Here is a 23,794-nt window from a genome sequence, read left to right as displayed (position 1 = left end):
TTGTGGGGGAGAATGAGCGTAAACACAGTATTCATGCATGAAATTCTCAAAATATATAAATTAAACTTCAGAAAGAATTTTAAAAGATTGAAAAATTTGAAAATCAAGAAGCAAAGCTATTCACTAGTGTAAAAGATATAGGAAGTCATCATGGGAATCATAAAGGGCTTCTAATATCACAAAACTAGAGCCCATATTAGCCCAAGTTCACAGAGCCTGGGCCATCTGTTTCTAGGCAGGTAAGCAGACCACAAAGAATGGAGCTCTGGAACTCGACCTTGGGAAGTGGCTTCATCTTGGTGGGGATTCTAGATGGCAGTGGCTCTCCTGAACTGCTCTGTGCCACAATCACAGCCTTGTACTTCTTAGCCCTAACCAGCAATGGACTACTGCTGCTTGTCATTACCATGGATGCCCGGCTCCACGTGCCCATGTATCTTCTACTTGGACAGCTGTCTCTCATGGACCTACTTCTCACTTCAGTTATCACTCCCAAGGCTGTTGTAGACTTTCTCCTCAAAGACAACACCATATCCTTTGGAGGTTGTGCCCTTCAGATGTTTCTAGAACTGGCACTAGGTACTGCAGAGGACCTTCTTCTAGCCTTTATGGCCTATGATAGGTATGTAGCTATTTGTCAACCTCTAAACTACACAATCTTAATGAGTCACAAAGTCTGCTGGCTCATGATAGCCACCTCATGGATCCTGGCATCCCTCAGTGCTCTAGGATATAGCATCTACACCATGCAGTATTCCTTCTGCAAATCTCGTATGGTCAATCACCTGTTCTGTGAGATACCCCCATTGCTGAAGCTGGCCTGTGCAGACACATCCAGATATGAACTTATGGTTTATTTGATGGGTGTGATTGCGCTACTTCTTCCTCTTGCTGCCATCCTGGCCTCCTACTCACTAATTCTGTTCACTGTGCTCCACATGCCCTCAAATGAGAGCAGGAAAAAAGCCCTTGTCACCTGCTCTTCCCACCTGACTGTGGTTGGGATGTGGTATGGTGGTGCTTCCTTCATGTATGTTCTACCCAGTCCCTTCCACACCGCCAAACAAGACAATATCAGCTCAGTTTTCTACACGATTGTTACTCCAGCTCTGAATCCCCTCATCTACAGCCTGAGGAATAAGGAGGTCACTGGAGCTTTGAAGAGAGTCCTGAGGAAACGATTGTCAACACAGCCTAACCTCTAGGTAGCTCTAGCAGGTCCCTTTTAAACTTAATTCTTCCAGAAAGTCAGAATTCTGTTGTGAATGAAACATTTCTGCTAAATCCTAGAGTAAGAAGTATGTCTTTTGGCAGAGAAGCATGGAATGACAAGGAAGTGTGGGGTCCTTTGGAAATGCTTTGTGAATATTTTCAGGAGATATTGGAGAATCTAGTGACTTGTCATATATGGACACAAAGACCAGGTTTTTGTCCAGGTAGTAAATGGCATTTAAATGTTCTAAAGTGATTGGAAATTGGAAAATTTTGTAGATAATAAAGTATAATTGTAATGAGAATCAGATTATATTTCAAGTATGTGATTCAAACAACAACCAGGAAAAATTCTTGAGTTTTGTATACTGTTTTAGAAAAAAAATTAATCACAGTTTTGCTGAATGTTGAATTAACATCAGCCTTCATGATGATTTGATAGATGTCATCCATGGAATATGGGGTGTGTGTGTGTGTGTGTGTGTGTGTGTGTGTGTGTGTGTGTGTGTGGTACAGATTTCCTTTCTCCATTTTATTTTTAGTGATGGGAACAGAACTGAACCAGACATTTATATTTCTTTTTTATGTTAATAGTCAATGCTTTTCCAATTTTTCCCAACATATCTTGAAATATATCAAAAAATGCCTAGGGTCCATATGATTAATATGTGCATCTGCTTTAAACATTGTACAATGTGTCATGTGAAAAAGCATCATCTAGTTACTCATGAATATGCAAAATTTCAGAAGTTTTGTATCCATAAATTTCTGGTTAGAATTACCATCTTTGAGAAATGACAACAAACACTGCCTTGGATGTGGTATGAGGGACACTATACAGTAAGGTGGAAATGCTAATGAATGTAGCCTAGATGTAATCTATGAAAATGAGTCTAGATATTTCTCCAAAATATGAATAGAACTAATATATGACCCAGTGATGGCACCTCTGGGCATATAACTAATGGACTCTACATCCTACCATAAAGACTCTTGAAAATTTATGTTCAGTGCCACCTTATTCACAATAGAAAACAGAATCCCGGTAGATGTTCATTAATGGAAGAATGAATAATCAAAATTTAGAATGTATATACTATAGAAGTTTGTTCAGCTGAAAAGAAAAATGAAATAATGGATATGGTAGTTAAATTGATGGAACTGTAAAAAAAATTATACCAAGTGAGGTAACACAGATACAGAAAAAAAGGGCATATGTTCTCTTTTATCTGTGGCTCCCAGCTCTCAATCCTTACTTCATGTGTTTTACCTAGAGTATTTGTAAAGCTAGGAAACTAGAAAGGGGACATTGGCAGACACGCTGTAGGCAGTGTGGTTTGGCAGAACATGGTGATCTGAAAGTAGAAAGATAAGAAATTAGCGGGAGGAAGGTTAAAGCAGAGAAGTAGGAAGATGGAAGTGAGGGAAAGTTGAAAAGTGTATAAAATGTTGAAACCTAGTGTCTTGTAAAAGTATCAGTGAAAAATAGAATTTATAAAAGTGTTTCAAAGGATAAATAAGTTTAAATTGGAAGGATAGCAGGAATAAGCAGTGTAACTTATTTTCTTGTTAATTTAATGATCTTACTAAGGGAGGTCATGTTGTGTTTATAAAAATTGGATAATTATGTCATGCTCATGTTTAACTCAGAGGATGTATTATAGCAATTTATTGATAACGCTAAATAAAATTATTTTAAGTTGCTATCACAAAACCTGAATATAGAATAGTGCTTACCAGATGCTGGAGAAAGATGGTGAGGGACAGGATCAGGAAAGTATTGATCATCATTGATGGGTACAGAGTTGCAGTCACGTAGCAGCAACAGCTTCTGATGTGATGTGGAACAGTAGTGTGGAAATGCATAAAATTAGTGTGCAGTGCTTCTTAAAACCAAAAATCAGGATTTTGAAAGTTTTAACCATAAGTCAATAATAAATATTTGAGAGGATAAGTATTTACTCTGATTTTAAGGTTATTCAATGTATACTTATATAAAAAAATAACACAGACCAATACCAACTCATACAATATCATGCATTTTTGTAGTACATAAAATAAGTAATGATTTCTTTCTAAAATCAATACAAGTCACTATACTAGAAATAAGTCAAGTTCATGTAAAATCCCAGAGATAATCCCTATGTACAGGTAGTGGATGTCTATCATTTTTGATGCAGGCACTCACTTAACTTAGTGTTCATGTAGAAGTTTGTTTCATCTGATGGAGGCGCACAGGCATCTTTTCTCCTTATGGTAGACTTACAGGTACTGTAAGGTAGCTAATGTGGCAGCCTTACAAAGCAATGGGAGAGAACACAAGGGCTGGAACTCAGTGCATCTCATCTTCCTGTTAATTTTAATGTGAATGTAGCCTTTTAGAATTAAGGTCTGAAAGCTATAAATCCACTCTAATACCACATTTATTTTACAGCATTGTTGTTAGGACTAAATAACACCTCTAAATAGCTTCAACTAGATGTCTGGAATATAATGACTATATCATCCACCTTAACAGTTCTAAGACCAGATTGCCCTGGAAATTGGAAATTGTCGTATATGACATCACTCATATGTTTTCTAGTGTAACTTGGTGTCATCATTATAAATATGTAATGATGTTTTATACGTGTGCTTGTGTGTATAGTAATCAAATAAATTACTGTCTTAGATATATCACTAATATTTCTCATATATAGAGTTATTAAATGAAGCTTAAAATCAACTGCACACTCTTTATATTAAAAGCAAAAATATTTTTTAAAATTCTAGACATTTTTAATTTATTTTTACATTGCAGTTTTTACTGATGTATTCATTATAATATTTAAATCTCTTAATTTAATTTGCATAATTTATAGTTTGTTCATTTATATCTTTATAGCTTCAAGATTGAGGAAATAAATATTTGATTTTAATTATAGAAGCAATTTCTTTTTAATTTCTCATTTAATTTTTTAATACCTATAATTGGAATTTTTTAAACAATTTTTTTTAAGTTTTATATTTTCTTTTAATAATATTTTATTCTTCAACTATTATTTTCCATGATTTATTTAGGAAGAATTTTTATATTTTATAGATTTTTCTGGTTTGTTTTATTATTTACTTTTATTTTTCATAATTTAATTTATAAATTTATAATTTAATCTGATGTGTAAACATAGTGGGAATAGAGCTAGAGAGTGGTTAAGAGCAACTGCTACTTTTAGAGAAGATCCCTGCTCTGTTCCCACAAGACAATTCACAGTAACCTTTAACTCCAGTTAAAGGTTATCCAATGCCCTCTTTTGGCCTTCCTGAACAAAAGGCATGCACATGGTGCATTTGCATACATTCAGGAAGTCACTAGTAGATATAAAATAAAAATAAATAAATCTTTTTAAAAATGTATGGACTTTTGTGTATTTTTTCAATTACCATGTTCTTCTTAGTCTTATATGTAAATCACTCTTCCATCTCCCATTAATTTCTCCCATTTCTTCAGTTTGTGCTCTCTTGAGTTACCTACTAGACTACAGTTGCACATTTAAGAGAGAAACTCTCATAGTTCTAATATCCCCCTCCGGTCTTTTCGTCTTTTCTTTCCTTTTTCTTTCTTTCCTTCTCCTTCTCATCCTCCTCCTCCTCCTCCTCCTCCTCCTCCTCCTCCTCCTCCTCCTCCTCCTCCTCCTCCTTTGTTTTATTTTTTTAGACAAGGTAGCACTGTGTACCCCTGGCTGAGCTAGAACTCACTCTGTAAACCAGGCTGGCCTCACACTCACAGAGATCTGCCTGCCTCTGTCTGCCTCTGCCTCTGCCTCTGCCTCTGCCTCTGCCTCTGCCTCTGCCTCTGCCTCTGCCTCTGCCTCTGCCTCTGCCTCTGCCCCTGCCCCTGCCCCTGCCTCTGCCTCTGCCTGCCTCTTCCTCTTCCTCTTCCTCTTCCTCTTCCTCTTCCTCTGCCTCTGCCTCTGCCTCTGCCTCTGCCTCTGCCTCTGCCCCTGCCCCTGCCCCTGCCTCTGCCTCTGCCTCTGCCTCTGCCTCTGCCTCTGCCTCTGCCTCTGCCTCTGCCTCCTGGGTGCTGGGATTAAAGGTGTGCTCCTCCACTATTGGTTATTTGGAAGTTTCTCATTGTGCACCCTGATCACACTCAGTTACCATCCTTTTCCCACCCTTGTGACCTCCTTCTAAAATGGAGGAGAAGTAGAAGGAGGAAGAGGAGGAAAGGGAAGGGGAAGAAGAAGGAGGGGGGAGGAAGACAAGTCCACTTTGGAATATATTGACTGGAGTATAATCTAATTTCCAATGACCAGCCTCTGAAATCCTTACCTGTACCCCTGACAGAAACCATCGATTGTGACAGCATCCTTATCACAATTTTTAAGAGTTTTATTCAGTAGCTTCCTGTCCAGGCTCTTGGTTTTTTTAATAAAGATATTTAATTTTATTATCCTCAATGTAAAAATGCACTGGCAATATGATTGTATGTTGAGATTATAAATTAATTTGCAATGCAGGCAACTTTTATAAACCTCCACATGCCTACCAAAGCAATGAATTATGTTGTACTTTCTAAACCTACTAATGCTCCCTTTTATATTATGTCACACTGCCATACCTTTGGTTTCATCCTATAACATTGTTTCTCACTTCACTTAAGACAAAACTTTCAGCCACAGACCCCCTTCCCCTCTCTCCAAGTCTCCCATCCCCTTCATCTATCTATACTTGAGTAGCTTAGGGTAATTTTATACATTCCAACTGCCTAGCAACTGTTAAATTCCACTAGCATCTGGCTCGCAATTTCTCTGATTGTCCCAAATTTTTCTTAACATAATTTCTTCCTGAGATGGTTTCTTTCGTTGTTCTGTACAACTGAACAAATTACAATACTGATTGCCCATCACAGACAAGGCCTGCCCCACACTCCTCTTTTAGTTACTGAAACCTTTCTCCAGAATCCCCACAAAAAGCAAACAACCACAAAGGGGATTTCATTTTTTAATAATTTTTAAAAGTTATTTATGTATATACATTTTCATTAATTTATGTATTAATTTTACATCCCAATATCATCCACCTCTTTTCCCAGTTTACCTCTCACACAGCTCCCCAACTCCTTCTCTGAGAAGGGAGAGGACTCCCAAGGTATCACTACACCTTGGCACATTGAGTCACTGCAGGGGACTAGAACCATCCTCTACCACTGAGGCCAGACAACATGGCCCAGTTAGGGGTATAGGATATACAAGTAGTCAGCAGATTCAGGGACAGCCTCTGCTCTGGTTGTTGGGGAGATTTGCATGAATACTAAGCTGCACATCTGCTTGATATGTATGGGGAGCCTAGGTTCAGTCCACGCCTATTTTTTGGTTGATGGATCAATCTCTGGAAGTCACAAAAGGTCCAAGTCAGTTGACTTCGTTGATATTCATGTGGGGTACATGTTCTTCTCAGAACCCTCAATTATTCCCCCCAATTCTTCCATAAGACCCTCTGAGCTTCATCTAATATTTGGCTGTGGGTCTCTATATCTGTTTGCATTGTCTCCTGGGTGGAGTCTCTCAGAGGACAGTTAGGCTAGAATCCTGTCTACATTCATACTATAGTATCATTAGTAGTGTCAGGGTTGGTGCTTGCCCATGAAATGAGTTGGGCTAGTCATTTTTTGGCCATTCTCTCTGAATTTGCTCCATATTTGTCCCTGAAAATCTAGTAAGCAGAACACATTTGGAGTCCAAGACTTTGTAGATGGGTTTCTGTTCTTGTCCTTCCACTGGGAATCCTGCTTTGTAGTAGTAGATGGCTGGTTCAGGCTCCATATACTCCGAACAGGAAGAGTTTCAACTAGAGTCATCCCCATAGAATCCCTATGTCCTCCCTACATTCTGGGTCTCAGGCACAATCTACAGATGCATTCCCCATCCCAGCCCACTGCCAATTTAAGTTCTGTCTTCTGAGGAATATTCAAGCATCCTCCTTTGAGTCCTCCATGTTTTTCGTCTTCTTTGGTTCTATGGATTGTAGCATAGTTATCCTGGATTTGATGGCTAATATCCACTTATAAGTGAGTATATATCATGCATGTCCTTTTGGGTCTGAATCACTTCACTTAGGACAATATTTTCTAGTTCCATCCACTTGTCCACAAAATTTGTGACATCCTCGTTTCTAGTAGCTGAGTCATATTCTGTAAATGACACATTTTCTTTTTCTACTCTTCAACACATCCTGGTGAGGATATGGAGCAAAGGGAACACTCCTCCATTGCTAGTGGAAGTGAAAACTTGTACAACCACTCTAGGAATAAGTTTGGTGGTTTTTCAGAAAATTGAGATTAGTTCTATCTCAAGACCCAGATAAACCAATCCTGGACAAATACCCAATAAGAGGCTCCACCAGCCCCTAAGAACTTTTGCCCAAATATGTTCATAGCAGCTTTATTCATAATAGACAGAAGCTGGAAACAACTCAGTTGTTTCTCAAAGGGGATTTGTACACTTTCTCACTGCTGTGTGTACTCAATTCCAAATAAGCTCTGTTCTCATTCCATTGGCCCGTTATTGAACTATACAAATAATCAACAAAACCAGGAGCTGTTTCTTTGAGAAAAATCAACAAGATAGATAAACCCTAAGCCAGACTAAACAGAGGGCACAAAGAGAGTATCCAAATTAGGAAAATCAGAAATAAAAAGGGAGACATAACAACAGAATCTGAGGCAATTCAAAAAATCATCAGCTCCTACTATAAAAGCCTATACTCGAGGGTGGGCACTCCTGAGGCTGCAGAGCGGAAGAGACCACCAACACTGCTCACCCCTGCCCACATCCCTGGCCCAAGAGGAAACTGTATAAGGCCTCTGGGCTCCCGTGGGGGAGGGCCCAGGAGCGGCAGGACCCCTGCCTGAGACACCACCAGAACCTGAAGGAAACAGACCGGATAAACAGTTCTCTGCACCCAAATCCCGTGGGAGGGAGAGCTGAAACTTCAGAGAGGCAGACAAGCATGGGAAACCAGAAGAGACTGCTCTCTGCACACACATCTCGGACGCCAGAGGAAAAAGCCAAAGACCATCTGGAACCCTGGTGCAATGAAGCTCCCGGAAGGGGCGGCACAGGTCTTCCTGGTTGCTGCCCCTGCAGAGAGCCCGTGGGCAGCACCCCACGAGCGAACTTGAGCCCTGGGACCACAGGTAAGACCAACTTTTCTGCTGCAAGAAAGCTGCCTGGTGAGCTTGGGACACAGGGAAGCAGAATTCCTCTAGGACCAGGCACATTCTGTGTTTACTGGAAGTCCCACATCCGCGGATCCCGGCCCGCAGCAGCTCTCTGCCCCCAGACCCTGTGAGAGAGAGACCCAACCGCCTGGTCAGGTGGGCACTCCTGAGGCTGTAGAGCGGAAGAGACAACCAACACTGCTCACCCCTGCCCACATCCCTGGCCCAAGAGGAAACTGTATAAGGCCTCTGGGCTCCCGTGGGGGAGGGCCCAGAGCAGCAGGACCCCTGTGCCTGAGACACCACCAGAACCAGAAGGAAACAGACCGGATAAACAGTTCTCTGCACCCAAATCCCGTGGGAGGGAGAGCTGAACCTTCAGAGAGGCAGACAAGCCTGGGAAACCAGAAGAGACTGCTCTCTGCACACACATCTCGGACGCCAGAGGAAAAAGCCAAAGACCATCTGGAACCCTGGTGCAATGAAGCTCCCGGAAGGGGCGGCACAGGTCTTCCTGGTTGCTGCCCCTGCAGAGAGCCCGTGGGCAGCACCCCACGAGCGAACTTGAGCCCTGGGACCACAGGTAAGACCAACTTTTCTGCTGCAAGAAAGCTGCCTGGTGAGCTTGGGACACAGGGAAGCAGAATTCCTCTAGGACCAGGCACGTTCTGTGTTTACTGGAAGTCCCACATCCGCGGATCCCGGCCCGCAGCAGCTCTCTGCCCCCAGACCCTGTGAGAGAGAGACCCAACCGCCTGGTCAGGTGGGCACTCCTGAGGCTGTAGAGTGGAAGAGACCACCAACACTGCTCACCCCTGCCCACATCCCTGGCCCAAGAGGAAACTGTATAAGGCCTCTGGGCTCCCGTGGGGGAGGGCCCAGAGCAGCAGGACCCCTGTGCCTGAGACACCACCAGAACCAGAAGGAAACAGACCGGATAAACAGTTCTCTGCACCCAAATCCCGTGGGAGGGAGAGCTGAACCTTCAGAGAGGCAGACAAGCCTGGGAAACCAGAAGAGACATGTCTCTGCACACACATCTCGGACGCCAGAGGAAAAAGCCAAAGACCATCTGGAACCCTGGTGCACTGAAGCTCCCGGAAATGGCGGCACAGGTCTTCCTGGTTGCTGCCGCTGCAGAGAGCCCGTGGGCAGCACCCCACGAGCAAACTTGAACCTTGGGACCACAGGTAAGACCAACTTTTCTGCTGCAAGAAAGCTGCCTGGTGAACTCAAGACGCAGGCCCACAGGAACAGCTGAAGACCTGTAGAGAGGAAAAACCACACGCCGGAAAGCAGAACACTCTGTCCCCATAACTGACTGAAAGAGAGGAAAACAGGTCTACAGCACTCCTGACACACAGGCTTATAGGACAGTCTAGCCACTGTCAGAAATAGCAGAACAAAGTAACACTAGAGATAATCTGATGGCGAGAGGCAAGCGCAGGAACCCAAGCAACAGAAACCAAGACTACATGGCACCATCGGAGCCCAATACTCCCATCAAAACAAACATGGAATTTCCAAACACACCAGAAAAGCAAGATCTAGTTTCAAAATCATTTTTGATCATGATGCTGGAGGACTTCAAGAAAGACGTGAAGAACTCCCTTAGAGAACAAGTAGAAGCCTACAGAGAGGAATCGCAAAAATGCCTGAAAGAATCGCAAAAATCCCTGAAAGAATTCCAGGAAAACATAAATAAACAAGTAGAAGCCCATAGAGAGGAGACACAAAAATCCCTGAAAGAATTCCAGGAAAACATAAATAAACAAGTAGAAGCCCATAGAGAGGAGACACAAAAATCCCTGAAAGAATTCCAGGAAAACATAAATAAACAAGTAGAAGCCCATAGAGAGGAGACACAAAAATCCCTGAAAGAATTCCAGGAAAACACAATCAAACAGTTGAAGGAATTAAAAATGGAAATAGAAGCAATCAAGAAAGAACACATGGAAACAACCCTGGATATAGAAAACCAAAAGAAGAGACAAGGAGCTGTAGATACAAGCTTCACCAACAGAATACAAGAGATGGAAGAGAGAATCTCAGGAGCAGAAGATTCCATAGAAATCATTGACTCAACTGTCAAAGATAATGTAAAGCGGGAAAAAGCTACTGGTCCAAAACATACAGGAAATCCAGGACTCAATGAGAAGATCAAACCTAAGGATAATAGGAATAGAAGAGAGTGAAGACTCCCAGCTCAACGGACCAGTAAATATCTTCAACAAAATCATAGAAGAAAACTTCCCTAACCTAAAAAAAGAGATACCCATAGACATACAAGAAGCCTACAGAACTCCAAATAGATTGGACCAGAAAAGAAACACCTCCCGTCACATAATTGTCAAAACACAAAACGCACAAAATAAAGAAAGAATATTAAAAGCAGTAAGGGAAAAAGGTCAAGTAACATATAAAGGCAGACCTATCAGAATCACACCAGACTTTTCGCCAGAAACTATGAAGGCCAGAAGATACTGGACTGATGTCATACAGACCCTAAGAGAACACAAATGCCAGCCCAGGTTACTGTATCCAGCAAAACTCTCAATTAACATTGATGGAGAAACCAAGATATTCCATGACAAAACCAAATTTACACAATATCTTTCTACAAATCCAGCACTACAAAGGATAATAAATGGTAAAGCCCAACATAAGGAGGCAAGCTATACCCTAGAAAAAGCAAGAAACTAATCGTCTTCGCAACAAAACAATGAGAAGAAAAGCACACAAACATAACCTCACATCCAAAAATGAATATAACGGGAAGCAATAATCACTATTCCTTAATATCTTTCAATATCAATGGCCTCAACTCCCCAATAAAAAGAAATAGATTAACAAACTGGATACGCAACGAGGACCCTGCATTCTGCTGCCTACAGGAAACACACCTCAGAGACAAAGACAGACACTACCTCAGAGTGAAAGGCTGGAAAACAACTTTCCAAGCAAATGGTCAGAAGAAGCAAGCTGGAGTAGCCATTCTAATATCAAATAAAATCAATTTCCAACTAAAAGTCATCAAAAAAGATAAGGAAGGACACTTCATATTCATCAAAGGAAAAATCCACCAAGATGAACTCTCAATCCTAAATATCTATGCCCCAAATACAAGGGCACCTACATACGTAAAAGAAACCTTACTAAAGCTCAAAACACACATTGCACCTCACACAATAATAGTGGGAGATTTCAACACCCCACTCTCATCAATGGACAGATCATGGAAACAGAAATTAAACAGAGATGTCGACAGACTAAGAGAAGTCATGAGCCAAATGGACTTAACGGATATTTATAGAACATTCTATCCTAAAGCAAAAGGATATACCTTCTTGTCAGCTCCTCATGGTACTTTCTCCAAAATTGACCATATAATTGGTCAAAAAACGGGCCTCAACAGGTACAGAAAGATAGAAATAATCCCATGCGTGCTATCGGACCACCACGGCCTAAAACTGGTCTTCAATAACAATAAGGGAAGAATGCCCACATATACGTGGAAATTGAACAATGCTCTACTCAATGATAACCTGGTCAAGGAAGAAATAAAGAAAGAAATTAAAAACTTTTTAGAATTTAATGAAAATGAAGATACAACATACCCAAACTTATGGGACACAATGAAAGCTGTGCTAAGAGGAAATCTCATAGCGCTGAGTGCTTGCAGAAAGAAACAGGAAAGAGCATATGTCAGCAGCTTGACAGCACAACTAAAAGCTCTAGAACAAAAAGAAGCAAATACACCCAGGAGGAGTAGAAGGCAGGAAATAATCAAACTCAGAGCTGAAATCAACCAAGTAGAAACAAAAAGGACCATAGAAAGAATCAACAGAACCAAAAGTTGGTTCTTTGAGAAAATCAACAAGATAGATAAACCCTTAGCCAGACTAACAAGAGGACACAGAGAGTGCGTCCAAATTAACAAAATCAGAAATGAAAAGGGAGACATAACAACAGATTCAGAGGAAATTTAAAAATTCATCAGATCTTACTATAAAAACCTATATTCAACAAAACTTGAAAATCTTCAGGAAATGGACAATTTCCTAGACAGATACCAGGTATCGAAGTTAAATCAGGAACAGATAAACCAGTTAAACAACCCCATAACTCCTAAGGAAATAGAAGCAGTCATTAAAGGTCTCCCAACCAAAAAGAGCCCAGGTCCAGACGGGTTTAGTGCAGAATTCTATCAAACCTTCATAGAAGTCCTCATACCAATATTATCCAAACTATTCCACAAAATTGAAACAGATGGAGCACTACCGAATTCCTTCTACGAAGCCACAATTACTCTTATACCTAAACCATACAAAGACACAACAAAGAAAGAGAACTTCAGACCAATTTCCCTTATGAATATCGATGCAAAAATACTCAATAAAATACTGGCAAACCGAATCCAAGAGCACATCAAAACAATCATCCACCATGATCAAGTAGGCTTCATCCCAGGCATGCAGGGATGGTTTAATATAAGGAAAACCATCAACGTGATCCATTATATAAACAAACTGAAAGAACAGAACCACATGATCATTTCATTAGATGCTGAGAAAGCATTTGACAAAATTCAACACCCCTTCATGATAAAAGTCCTGGAAAGAATAGGAATTCAAGGCCCATACCTAAACATAGTAAAAGCCATATACAGCAAACCAGTTGCTAACATTAAACTAAATGGAGAGAAACTTGAAGCAATCCCACTAAAATAAGGGACTAGACAAGTCTGCCCACTCTCTCCCTACTTATTCAATATAGTTCTTGAAGTTCTAGCCAGAGCAATCAGACAAAAAAAGGATGTCAAGGGGATACAGATCGGAAAAGAAGAAGTCAAAATATCACTATTTGCAGATGACATGATAGTATATTTAAGTGATCCCAAAAGTTCCACCAGAGAATTACTAAAGCTAATAAACAACTTCAGCAAAGTGGCTGGGTATAAAATTAACTCAAATAAATCAGTTGCCTTCCTCTATACAAAAGAGAAACAAGCCGAGAAAGAAATTAGAGAAACGACACCCTTCATAATAGACCCAAATAATATAAAGTACCTAGGTGTGACTTTAACCAAGCAAGTAAAAGATCTGTACAATAAGAACTTCAAGACACTGAGGAAAGAAATTGAAGAAGACCTCAGAAGATGGAAAGATCTCCCATGCTCATGGATTGGCAGGATTAATATAGTAAAAATGGCCATTTTACCAAAAGCAATCTACAGATTCAATGCAATCCCCATCAAAATACCAATCCAATTCTTCAAAGAGTTAGACAGAACAATTTGCAAATTCATCTGGAATAACAAAAAACCCAGGATAGCTAAAGCTATCCTCAACAATAAAAGGACTTCAGGGGGAATCACTATCCCTGAACTCAAGCAGTATTACAGAGCAATAGTGATAAAAACTGCATGGTATTGGTACAGAGACAGACAGATAGACCAATGGAATAGAACTGAAGACCCAGAAATGAACCCACACACCTATGGTCACTTGATTTTTGACAAAGGAGCCAAAACCATCCAATGGAAAAAAGATAGCATTTTCAGCAAATGGTGCTGGTTCAACTGGAGGGCAACATGTAGAAGAATGCAGATCGATCCATGCTTATCACCCTGTACAAAGCTTAAGTCCAAGTGGATCAAGGACCTCCACATCAAACCAGACACACTCAAACTAATAGAAGAAAAACTAGGGAAGCATCTGGAACACATGGGCACTGGAAAAAATTTCCTGAACAAAACACCAATGGCTTATGTTCTAAGATCAAGAATCGACAAATGGGATCTCATAAAACTGCAAAGCTTCTGTAAGGCAAAGGACACGGTGGTTAGGACAAAACGACAACCAACAAATTGGGAAAAGATCTTTACCAATCCTACAACAGATAGAGGCCTTATATCCAAAATATACAAAGAACTCAAGAAGTTAGACCGCAGGGAGACAAATAACCCTATTAAAAAATGGGGTTCAGAGCTAAACAAAGAATTCACAGCTGAGGAATGCCGAATGGCTGAGAAACACCTAAAGAAATGTTCAACATCTTTAGTCATAAGGGAAATGCAAATCAAAACAACCCTGAGATTTCACCTCACCCCAGTGAGAATGGCTAAGATCAAAAACTCAGGTGACAGCAGATGCTGGCGAGGATGTGGAGAAAGAGGAACACTCCTCCATTGTTGGTGGGATTGAAGACTGGTAAAACCATTCTGGAAATCAGTCTGGTGGTTCCTCAGAAAATTGGACATTGAACTGCCTGAGGATCCAGCTATACCTCTCTTGGGCATATACCCAAAAGATGCCTCAACATATAAAAGAGACACGTGCTCCACTATGTTCATCGCAGCCTTATTTATAATAGCTAGAAAATGGAAAGAACCCAGATGCCCTTCAACAGAGGAATGGATACAGAAAATGTGGTACATCTACACAATGGAATATTACTCAGCTATCAAAAACAACGAGTTTATGAAATTCGTAGGCAAATGGTTGGAACTGGAAAATATCGTCCTGAGTGAGCTAACCCAATCACAGAAAGACATACATGGTATGCACTCATTGATAAGTGGCTTTTAGCCCAAATGCTTGAATTACCCTAGATCCCTAGAACAAACGAAACTCAAGACGGATGATCAAAATGTGAATGCTTCACTCCTTCTTTAAATGAGGAAAAAGAATACCCTTGGCAGGGAAGGGAGAGGCAAAGATTAAAACAGAGACTGAAGGAACACCCATTCGGAGCCTGCCCCACATGTGTCCCATACATATACAGCCACCCAATTAGACAAGATGGATGAAGCAAAGAAGTGCAGACCGACAGGAGCCGGATGTAGATCGCTCCTGAGAGACACAGCCAGAATACAGCAAATACAGAGGCGAATGCCAGCAGCAAACCACTGAACTGAGAATAGGTCCCCCGTTGAAGGAATCAGCGAAAGAACTGGAAGAGCTTGAAAGGGCTCGAGACCCCACAAGTACAACAATGTCAAGCAACCAGAGCTTCCAGGGACTAAGCCACTACCTAAATACTATACATGGACTGACCCTGGACTCTGACCCCATAGGTAGCAATGAATATCCTAGTAAGAGCACCAGTGGAAGGGGAAGCCCTGGGTCCTGCTAAGACTGAACCCCCAGTGAACTAGACTATGGGGGGAGGGCGGCAATGGGGGGAGGGTTGGGAGGGGAACACCCATAAAGAAGGGGAGGGGGGTGGGGGATGTTTGCCCGGAAACCGGGAAAGGGAATAACACTTGAAATGTATATAAGAAATACTCAAGTTAATAAAAAAAAAAGAAACAAGAAGAAAATAAATTAAAAAAAAGAGCAGATCATATAGATCTAGGAATAGTGCATTGTGTGTGTAGTGTATAATTTCTTATGCAAACCATAGTCTGTAGAGCTTTGGCAATGAATTTGTATTTTCTAAACCACACAGTCTATGATGTTTTGTTGCAGGATCTAAACAGATTAGAACATATTTTATCCATCAATGATTAGTGCTAAAAGTAAACGAAGTATCCTCATCTCCCTTACTAATACTTATCCTTGGCAATTTGTGGATAAATACTAACTAAATGAATAAAAAATGAAGGCATTTTTGCTTAAGGTAAAGATAAAACGTTCAATAAGCCTGTGAGAATATAAGTTGATATTTCATTTGAAGTGAGATTTGGGAATAATTTTATTCATCAACCATGTCTTTCAAAATATATAAGGGAAGAATCAGAGATGTCAAAAATTTGCTTTCTCCAGACAGATCCACCACTCTACTTTGTTAAAGCAAGCTACTGGCCAATATCTGAAAATTTAAAATCAGAATCACTATCTTGGCACATAATTATATTGTTGCATATTGTCCAATATGTGATAACTTAATACAGAATTAACGTGTCTTGATATAGAAATTCATATAGCAATAAACAAATACGTGAAAAATAAAAAGAAAGCCTATACTCAACAAATCTGGAAAGTCTGGAGGAAATACACTATTTTCTAGACAGTTACCAGGTACCAAAGTAAAATTGGGATGAGATAAACCATCTAAACAGTCCCATAAACCCTAAATATATGAAGGCAGTCATTAAGTCTTTCAACCTAAAAAGCCCAGGACCAGATGGTTTTAGTGCAGAATTCTATCAGACCTTCCAAGAAGACCTAATACCAATACTCTTCAAACTATTCCACAAAAGAGAAACAGAAGGAGGAAAGCTAGCCAAAATAATTTCTACACTATATAGACTAGCTCCTTTTTATAGTTTTCCTTTAACATTTCAGCAATACTGACACTGTTGACCTCTGTGTCTAATCTTTACCCTTTTCTCTCAGTTGCTAGCTTTCATCCTCTTCCCATCCACTCCATTAACTTTTGTGAGCCCTGTCTCTTTATGGATGTGGAAGTTCCCAGGATACTAGTGTAGACTCCTTTCTTCTCACCTAAGAATGGTCCTTGGATTATTTCTAACTTCAGAGGTTAATATAACATTTAAAATACTTGATGAGAAAGCCAGAACATATGGTTAAATCAATGTTGTTTATCTCATCACATATCTTTTTTAATGAGAATTTCAAACATATAAATGTACTCTCAATTCATCTCTTGCTAATCTTGTCCACTACACATACCAAATCATGGCAGTGTTCCCAAGGATGCAAAATATATTGTTTCTGACTTTTATCAAATTTATGGCACTAGGTATGAATGTCATCCTGTGGTGTGGAACTCAAATACAATCAGAAATCAGTTGGTTACACTCCAGTCATAAGAGTCATGTCATTGTCATATCAATTGGAACATCTTATCTCATAAGTCAAATTTAAGGGTTTTTTTGTTTCTCATTTAAAACTTTTTGTAAAACATTTATAAATAAATTTATAGAAGATGAGAAAATAAAATATCACAATTTAATACAACTTTAAATATAAATAATTAAAATGAATGAAAGGGTCTTCTTTCCTGTATTTGTTTCTGCCTTCTGTATCCATCGATAAGTTTTAAACACAGATGTTTCTGTGTCTTCTGTTTCTTGTCTTATGGAGAAAACATTATGTTGTAATTCTACAGTCTTTATAATGAGGGCAAAGATCAAGATCTTCATTAATGTAACCCCTTTGCAAACATGTCTGAATAGAAGGAAAATCAACTTGCCAGAAATTCTCTGTTGTGTTCGGTAGAGTGCAGCAAAATCAGGGTCTTGAGCAGGAAGCAAACTCCTTTCCTCTTTTGTCTGTTGGCAAATTTGCATGATAAATTCTGTATTTATTACATATGTTCCCAAGCAATTTTCTTCTTTCCTTTTCACAAACTACCCCAATATGAGAAAAATGTATGCTAGTCTCTCTGTGCTGCAATTATTACAACTTGTGAATACCATGACATGTTTGTCCCCAGTACACAATCCACATTTCTTCTTCATTACTCTGTTCAAGTGCAGTCAGTCATTTAGCTTGGTACGTTTTTCTTGTTCAGCTGTTCTTCTCATCTGCTTAGGAGTCTCTTATTCTTCGCTGAGAACAGTTTGCAGGTTAAATATTTGCCATATTAAGACACTTTAATTTCTTTTTTTTTTAATTTAGAGAATACTTTATTAGTTTTTGTAATCAAACCCACGTAGATAAGACCTTACATATTTAATACAGTGTGTTACCCCTGTACAAATGGAAAAAACTTAAGTTCAACATTTCTAGACCAATATGGCTGTTAATTTCTGTACAGTGCCAACTCAACACAGTAAACGGGGATACTTTTTTCCAAAGTTGACAGCACAGCTAAAGTTTCAAAAAATTCAAATTATATATCTGTATATATATATTTATATTTATATAAAAAGACCAATAATAGCAGTGTGTTATGCATCAACAGCAGCAACAGCTTTTCCAGGTTCTGCAGTCATCTGAACAAAACTGTAGAAACATCCAGCACACTCCATTAAAAAAAAAAGTAAAAAAACAAAACCTGAGAAAACAGCACAGTTCTGTTACTCTTGTGGTACCTGGCACCATTTTTTTTAAATTAGCTTCTCAATCATCATCTGGAAAGAAAACATTCTGAGCAACATTATTAAAAACAGCTCTGATAAAGCACGGTCACTACTACGTATCATAAAGCAGGTACAAGCTATTTTACATCCACAGAGGTATGATACAGTACTGTCCTACATCTATAATACTAGAGGATACAATTTAAAAGGCATTATTTGAGACTTGATTCTACTTTTCCAGCAGAGGGCCTAAAGGATGGTGTGACACAGCTTTGTAAAGAAACATACTCTAGACAGGATTTCCTTTCACTAGTGGCACACTTCGAAGGATTCATTCTCTCCATGAATGTCAGCTAAAACCGTTATTAAAAAAATGAAATATCCCTAGAACAAAACAGTATAACCACCGGATTCACATGAAGATGACCTAGTGGAGACAAGCTGGACCTCACCTTACCAACAAGCTATCAAATCTGATATGTTTAAACAGTGAGACCTCCAAGGAAGGAGATGCCAAGTAGTGCTTCAAAGCTTCGGACCACAATCAAACACAGCATCCTTTTCAACAGAAGCAGAAGCTCATCTGAATATGCTCAAGGATGCTGACATCAACATTTAATCATCTCCTCACTCATCCAGGAAGAAGGGGAGATCAGTTACTACTGTACTTTATTGTGTTCAACCAAATCACCATGTTACAAAAATAGCAAGCTGCCATAATAAAAAATAAGGCTCCTCTATCCAGCACCAGATAGCATCATTTTACTTTCAAGCCTAGAAATTGCACACTTGTATATAAACCAACCGAAGATGAGGATTGAGAGTTCATCTTGGTGGATTTTTCCTTTGATGAATATGAAGTGTCCTTCCTTATCTTTTTTGATGACTTTTAATTGAAAATTGATTTTATTTGATATTAGAATGGCTACTCCAGCTTGCTTCTTCTGACCATTTGCTTGGAAAGTTGTTTTCCAGCCTTTCACTCTGAGGTAGTGTCTGTCTTTGGCTCTGAGGTGTGTTTCCTGTAGGCAGCAGAATGCAGGGTCCTCATTGCATATCCAGTTTGTTAATCTATGTCTTTTTATTGGGGAGTTGAGGCCATTGATGTTGAGAGATATTAAGGAATAGTGATTATTGCTTCCTGTTATATTCATATTTGGATGTGAGGTTATGTTTGTGTGCTTTTCTTCTCTTTGTTTTGTTGCCAAGATGATTAGTTTCTTGCTTCTTCTAGGGTATAGCTTGCCTCCTTATGTTGGGCTTTACCCTTTATTATCCTTTGTAGTGCTAGATTTGTAGAAAGATATTGTGTAAATTTGGTTTTGTCATGGAATATCGTGGTTTCTCCATCTATGTTAATTGAGAGTTTTGCAGGATACAGTAACCTGGGCTGGCATTTGTGTTCCCTTAGGGTCTGTATGACATCAGTCCAGTATCTTCTGGCCTTCATAGTTTCTGGCGAAAAGTCTGGTGTGATTCTGATAGGTCTGCCTTTATATGTTACTTGACCTTTTTCCCTTACTGCTTTTAATATTCTTTCTTTATTTTGTGCGTTTGGTGTTTTGACAATTATGTGACGGGAGGTGTTTCTTTTCTGGTCCAATCTATTTGGAGTTCTGTAGGCTTCTTGTATGCCTATGGGTATCTCTTTTTTTAGGTTAGGGAAGTTTTCTTCTATGATTTTGTTGAAGATATTTACTGGTCCTTTGAGCTGGGAGTCTTCACTCTCTTCTATACCTATTATCCTTAGGTTTGATCTTCTCATTGAGTCCTGGATTTCCTGTATGTTTTGGACCAGTAGCTTTTTCCACTTTACATTATCTTTGACAGTTGAGTCAATGATTTCTATGGAATCTTCTGCTCCCGAGATTCTCTCTTCCATCTCTTGTATTCTGTTGGTGAAGCTTGTATCTACAGCTCCTTGTCTTTTCTTTTGATTTTCTATGTCCAAGGTTGTTTCCATGTGTTCTTTCTTGATTGCTTCTATTTCCATTTTTAATTCCTTCAACTGTTTGATTGTGTTTTCCTGGAATTCTTTCAGGGATTTTTGCGATTCCTCTCTGTAGGCTTCTACTTGTTCTCTAAGGGAGTTCTTTATGTCTTTCTTGAAGTCCTCCAGCATCATGATCAAATATGATTTTGAAACTAGATCTTGCTTTTCTGGTGTGTTTGGATATTCCGTGTTTGCTTTGGTGGGAGAATTGGGCTCCGATGATGCCATGTAGTCTTGGTTTCTGTTGCTTGGGTTCCTGCGCTTGCCTCTCGCCATCAGATTATCTCTAGTGTTACTTTGTTCTGCTATTTCTGACCGTGGCTAGACTGTCCTATAAGCCTGTGTGTCAGGAGTGCTGTAGACCTGTTTTCCTGTTTTCTTTCAGCCAGTTATGGGGACAGAGTGTTCTGCTTTCGGGCGTGTAGTTTTTCCTCTCTACAGGTCTTCAGCTGTTCCTGTGGGCCTGTGTCTTGAGTTCACCAGGCAGGTTTCTTGCAGGGGAAAAGTTGGTCCTACCTGCGGTTCCAAGGCTCAAGTTTGCTCGTGGGGTACTGCCTAAGTCCTCTCCGCTGTGGCAGCAACCGGGAAGATCTGCGCCGCTCTTTCCGGGAGCCTCCGTGCACCAGGGTTCCAGATGACGTTTGGTGTTTTCCTCTGGCGTCTGGATGTGCACAGAGTGCAGTATCTTCTGGTTTCCCAGGCGTGTCCGCCTCTCTGAAGGTTTAGCGCTCTCTCCCACGGGATTTGGGTGCAGAGAACTGTTTATCTGGTCTGTTTCCTTCAGGTTCCGGCGGTGTCTCAGGCGCAGGGGTCCTGCCGCTCCCGGGCCCTCCCCTACGGGAACCCAGAGGCCTTATACAGTTGCCTCTTGGGTCAGGGATGTGGGCAGGGGTGGGCAGTGTTGGTGGTCTCCTCCGCTCTGCAGCCTCAGGAGTGCCCACCTGTTCAGGCGGTGAGGTCTCTCTCCCACGGGGTTTGGGAGCAGAGAGCTGCTGCGGGCCTGGATCCGCGGGTGTTGACACTTTAATTTCTAAAGTGTGACTTCTATATATTAGTTAACTAAAATGATAGGTTTTATAGTCAGGCAAGCAAATCAAGTATTGCACAATGCAGCTAAAATGTTGACATGGCTCATCAATATTTCTTTTCTGGTTTCATGAGATCTATGAAAGCTTGGTAAAATACAACTATTTTCTCACTACTTGGGAAGCTGAAGAAGGTAGATCCCATGTTCAATAGTGAGAGAAACCTAGGCCTTACAAACTGTCTAAGTGATAGAACACACCTGGAAAGCCAGCCAGGAAACAAATTCTAGAGGATTCATTAGCTTAATATTTTCTAGGCCAACATTTCCAGAGGGTGCTTTTCAGCTGGGAGATAAGTCCCTCTGAAGAGAAGCACAAGAGAAGAAACTGAGGAGAGTATGGGATCAGAAGACAAAGAACAGTGTTTCTGGATGAGACCCTTGCTTACTCTGGATGCAGAGACACTCAGATGGAGAGTAAAGAGGCTCTTTTATCAACTCTTTGAATTTCTACTTCCCTTCTGTAACTTTGATTTTGTTAAAAGACAGCAGAAAGGATAAAGAAACCTGAGCATAAGGATCCAAGAACAATCTGAAAAGTGACAGGAAGCCAGAGGGACTCCACCCATGCAAGCACTCAAATAGAAGCTGTCTCTACCAATCCACTGTAGAAGTGGCACTAGAAAAGATACTATCTTGATCCATAGGAAACTAACCAAAGGCTGTTGGTTATGTGGATACCTGCACTGCTATTTCTAGAACACAACTGTAGATGAAGGAAAGAGTAGGACATTTCATACACTCTGGTTGTACATCACAAACCTAGGAAACAAAGAAATTAATCACTGCTGAAAAATGTTACACTTGCACCCCACATTTGACTTGCAACTGAAGAGAAGCTAGTGTACTCAGGCAGCTAGGATTATCACCAACTGAGGTAAGGAATTTGTCTCTCATATAATGTAACATGAAGTCCCCTAAGCATACTATGGCAATAAGTAGAGTGTATATCAAAACATAAAGACTTAAACTACAATACAAGACCCACTGTTGCTCTAGGTTCCATTGCCCTTTCAGTCTCAATATTTTAGAGTTTTTTAATATCAAGAGATAATCAATTAGGACTGGTAATGATTATAGTGTTACAGTCTAGAGCTAAGAATTATTTCCCAGTCAATAATATCAATATTTGTCTTGAGAATTTTTATCAAATACAATTTCAGTCAAGAAACTTTGATATAAAGAATGAAAGCAATCATGTGGTTGGAGTCATTTTGGTGTCATAAGGGGTTCCAATACTACAAGCTAGAGTCAATATTAATAAAATTTTTACCAAAATATCTTTTTCTAGGCAACCAAAGAACCTGAAAAAATGGAGTTCAAGAACTCAACTTTGGGAAGTGGCTTTATCTTGGTAGGAATCCTGAGTGGGAGTGACTCTCCTGGACTGCTCTGTGCAACAATCACAGCCCTGTACACACTGGCACTGACCAGCAATGGACTACTGCTCCTTCTCATCACAGTAAATACCCGGCTCCACGTGCCCATGTACCTTCTACTTGGGCAGCTCTCTCTCATTGACCTTCTCCTGACTTCAGTCATTACTCCCAAGACTGTTATGGATTTTCTTCTGAGAGACAACACTATCTCCTTTGGAGGCTGCGCCCTTCAGATGTTTGTGGAATTAGTACTGGGTGGTGCAGAGGACCTTCTTCTAGCTTTTATGGCCTACGACAGGTATGTGGCCATCTGTCATCCTCTGAACTACATGATACTCATGAGTCCAAGAGTCTGCTGGCTCATGGTGACTGCATCATGGATTCTGGCAAGTCAGATGGCCCTGGGTTTTGCCATTAATACCATGCATTATTCTTTCTGCAAATCGAGGCATATCAAACACCTCTTATGTGAGATACCTCCCTCGCTGGAGTTGGCCTGCACAGACACCTCTAGTTATAAGCTTGTGGTTTATTCGGTAGGTGTGCTCATGTTAATTCTCCCTCTTACTGCCATCTTTTTCTCTTATGCACGGATTTTGTTCACTGTACTCCACATGCCCTCAAATGAGAGCGGGAAGAAAGCCCTTATTACCTGTTCTTCACACATGACTGTTGTGGGCATGTACTATGGGGCTCTCATAGTCATGTATTTCCTACCAAGTTCCTACCACAATCCCAAGCAAGACAATATCCTTTCTGTTTTCTACACAATTGTCACCCCAGCTTTAAACCCACTTATCTATAGCCTGAGGAATAAGGAGGTGACTGGGGCTCCGAGGAGAGTCATGGGAAATACTTGTCATCACCCCATACAATAAAGGTAGTACAAAGTATCTTTCTTCCAAATTTAATTACTCCTCCTTATCAGAAGACT

The 23,794-nt window shown here is 40.3% G+C and overlaps 2 protein-coding genes across 2 annotated transcripts; both read left to right on the top strand.

Moving 5' to 3' along the window:
* The first annotated feature begins 257 nt into the window (after window positions 1-257).
* Or2ag16b (olfactory receptor family 2 subfamily AG member 16B) lies at window positions 258-1,205 on the top strand. The gene is given in 1 exon segment (NM_001000193.1): window positions 258-1,205. A coding segment is annotated over 1 exon segment (948 nt).
* Window positions 1,206-22,793: 21,588 nt separating this feature from the next.
* Window positions 22,794-23,738, top strand: LOC148007788 (olfactory receptor 2AG2-like). The gene has a single exon (XM_087596663.1). It carries the CDS (start codon window positions 22,794-22,796, stop codon window positions 23,736-23,738), a length of 945 nt encoding a protein of 314 aa, XP_087452789.1.
* Window positions 23,739-23,794: the final 56 nt, after the last annotated feature.

This window comes from Rattus norvegicus, chromosome 1, assembly GCF_021556685.1.
Source record: "Rattus norvegicus strain SHRSP/BbbUtx chromosome 1, alternate assembly SHRSP_T2T, whole genome shotgun sequence".
Classification (NCBI taxonomy): domain Eukaryota; kingdom Metazoa; phylum Chordata; class Mammalia; order Rodentia; family Muridae; genus Rattus; species Rattus norvegicus.
The sequence above is the reverse complement of the archived record's forward strand: the minus strand, read 5'-3'. Positions and strand labels throughout refer to the sequence as shown.

Bases quoted from the DNA above. Each gene is read 5' to 3' on its own strand.
- LOC148007788 (XM_087596663.1), top strand. From the start codon at position 22,794: ATGGAGTTCAAGAACTCAACTTTGGGAAGTGGCTTTATCTTGGTAGGA.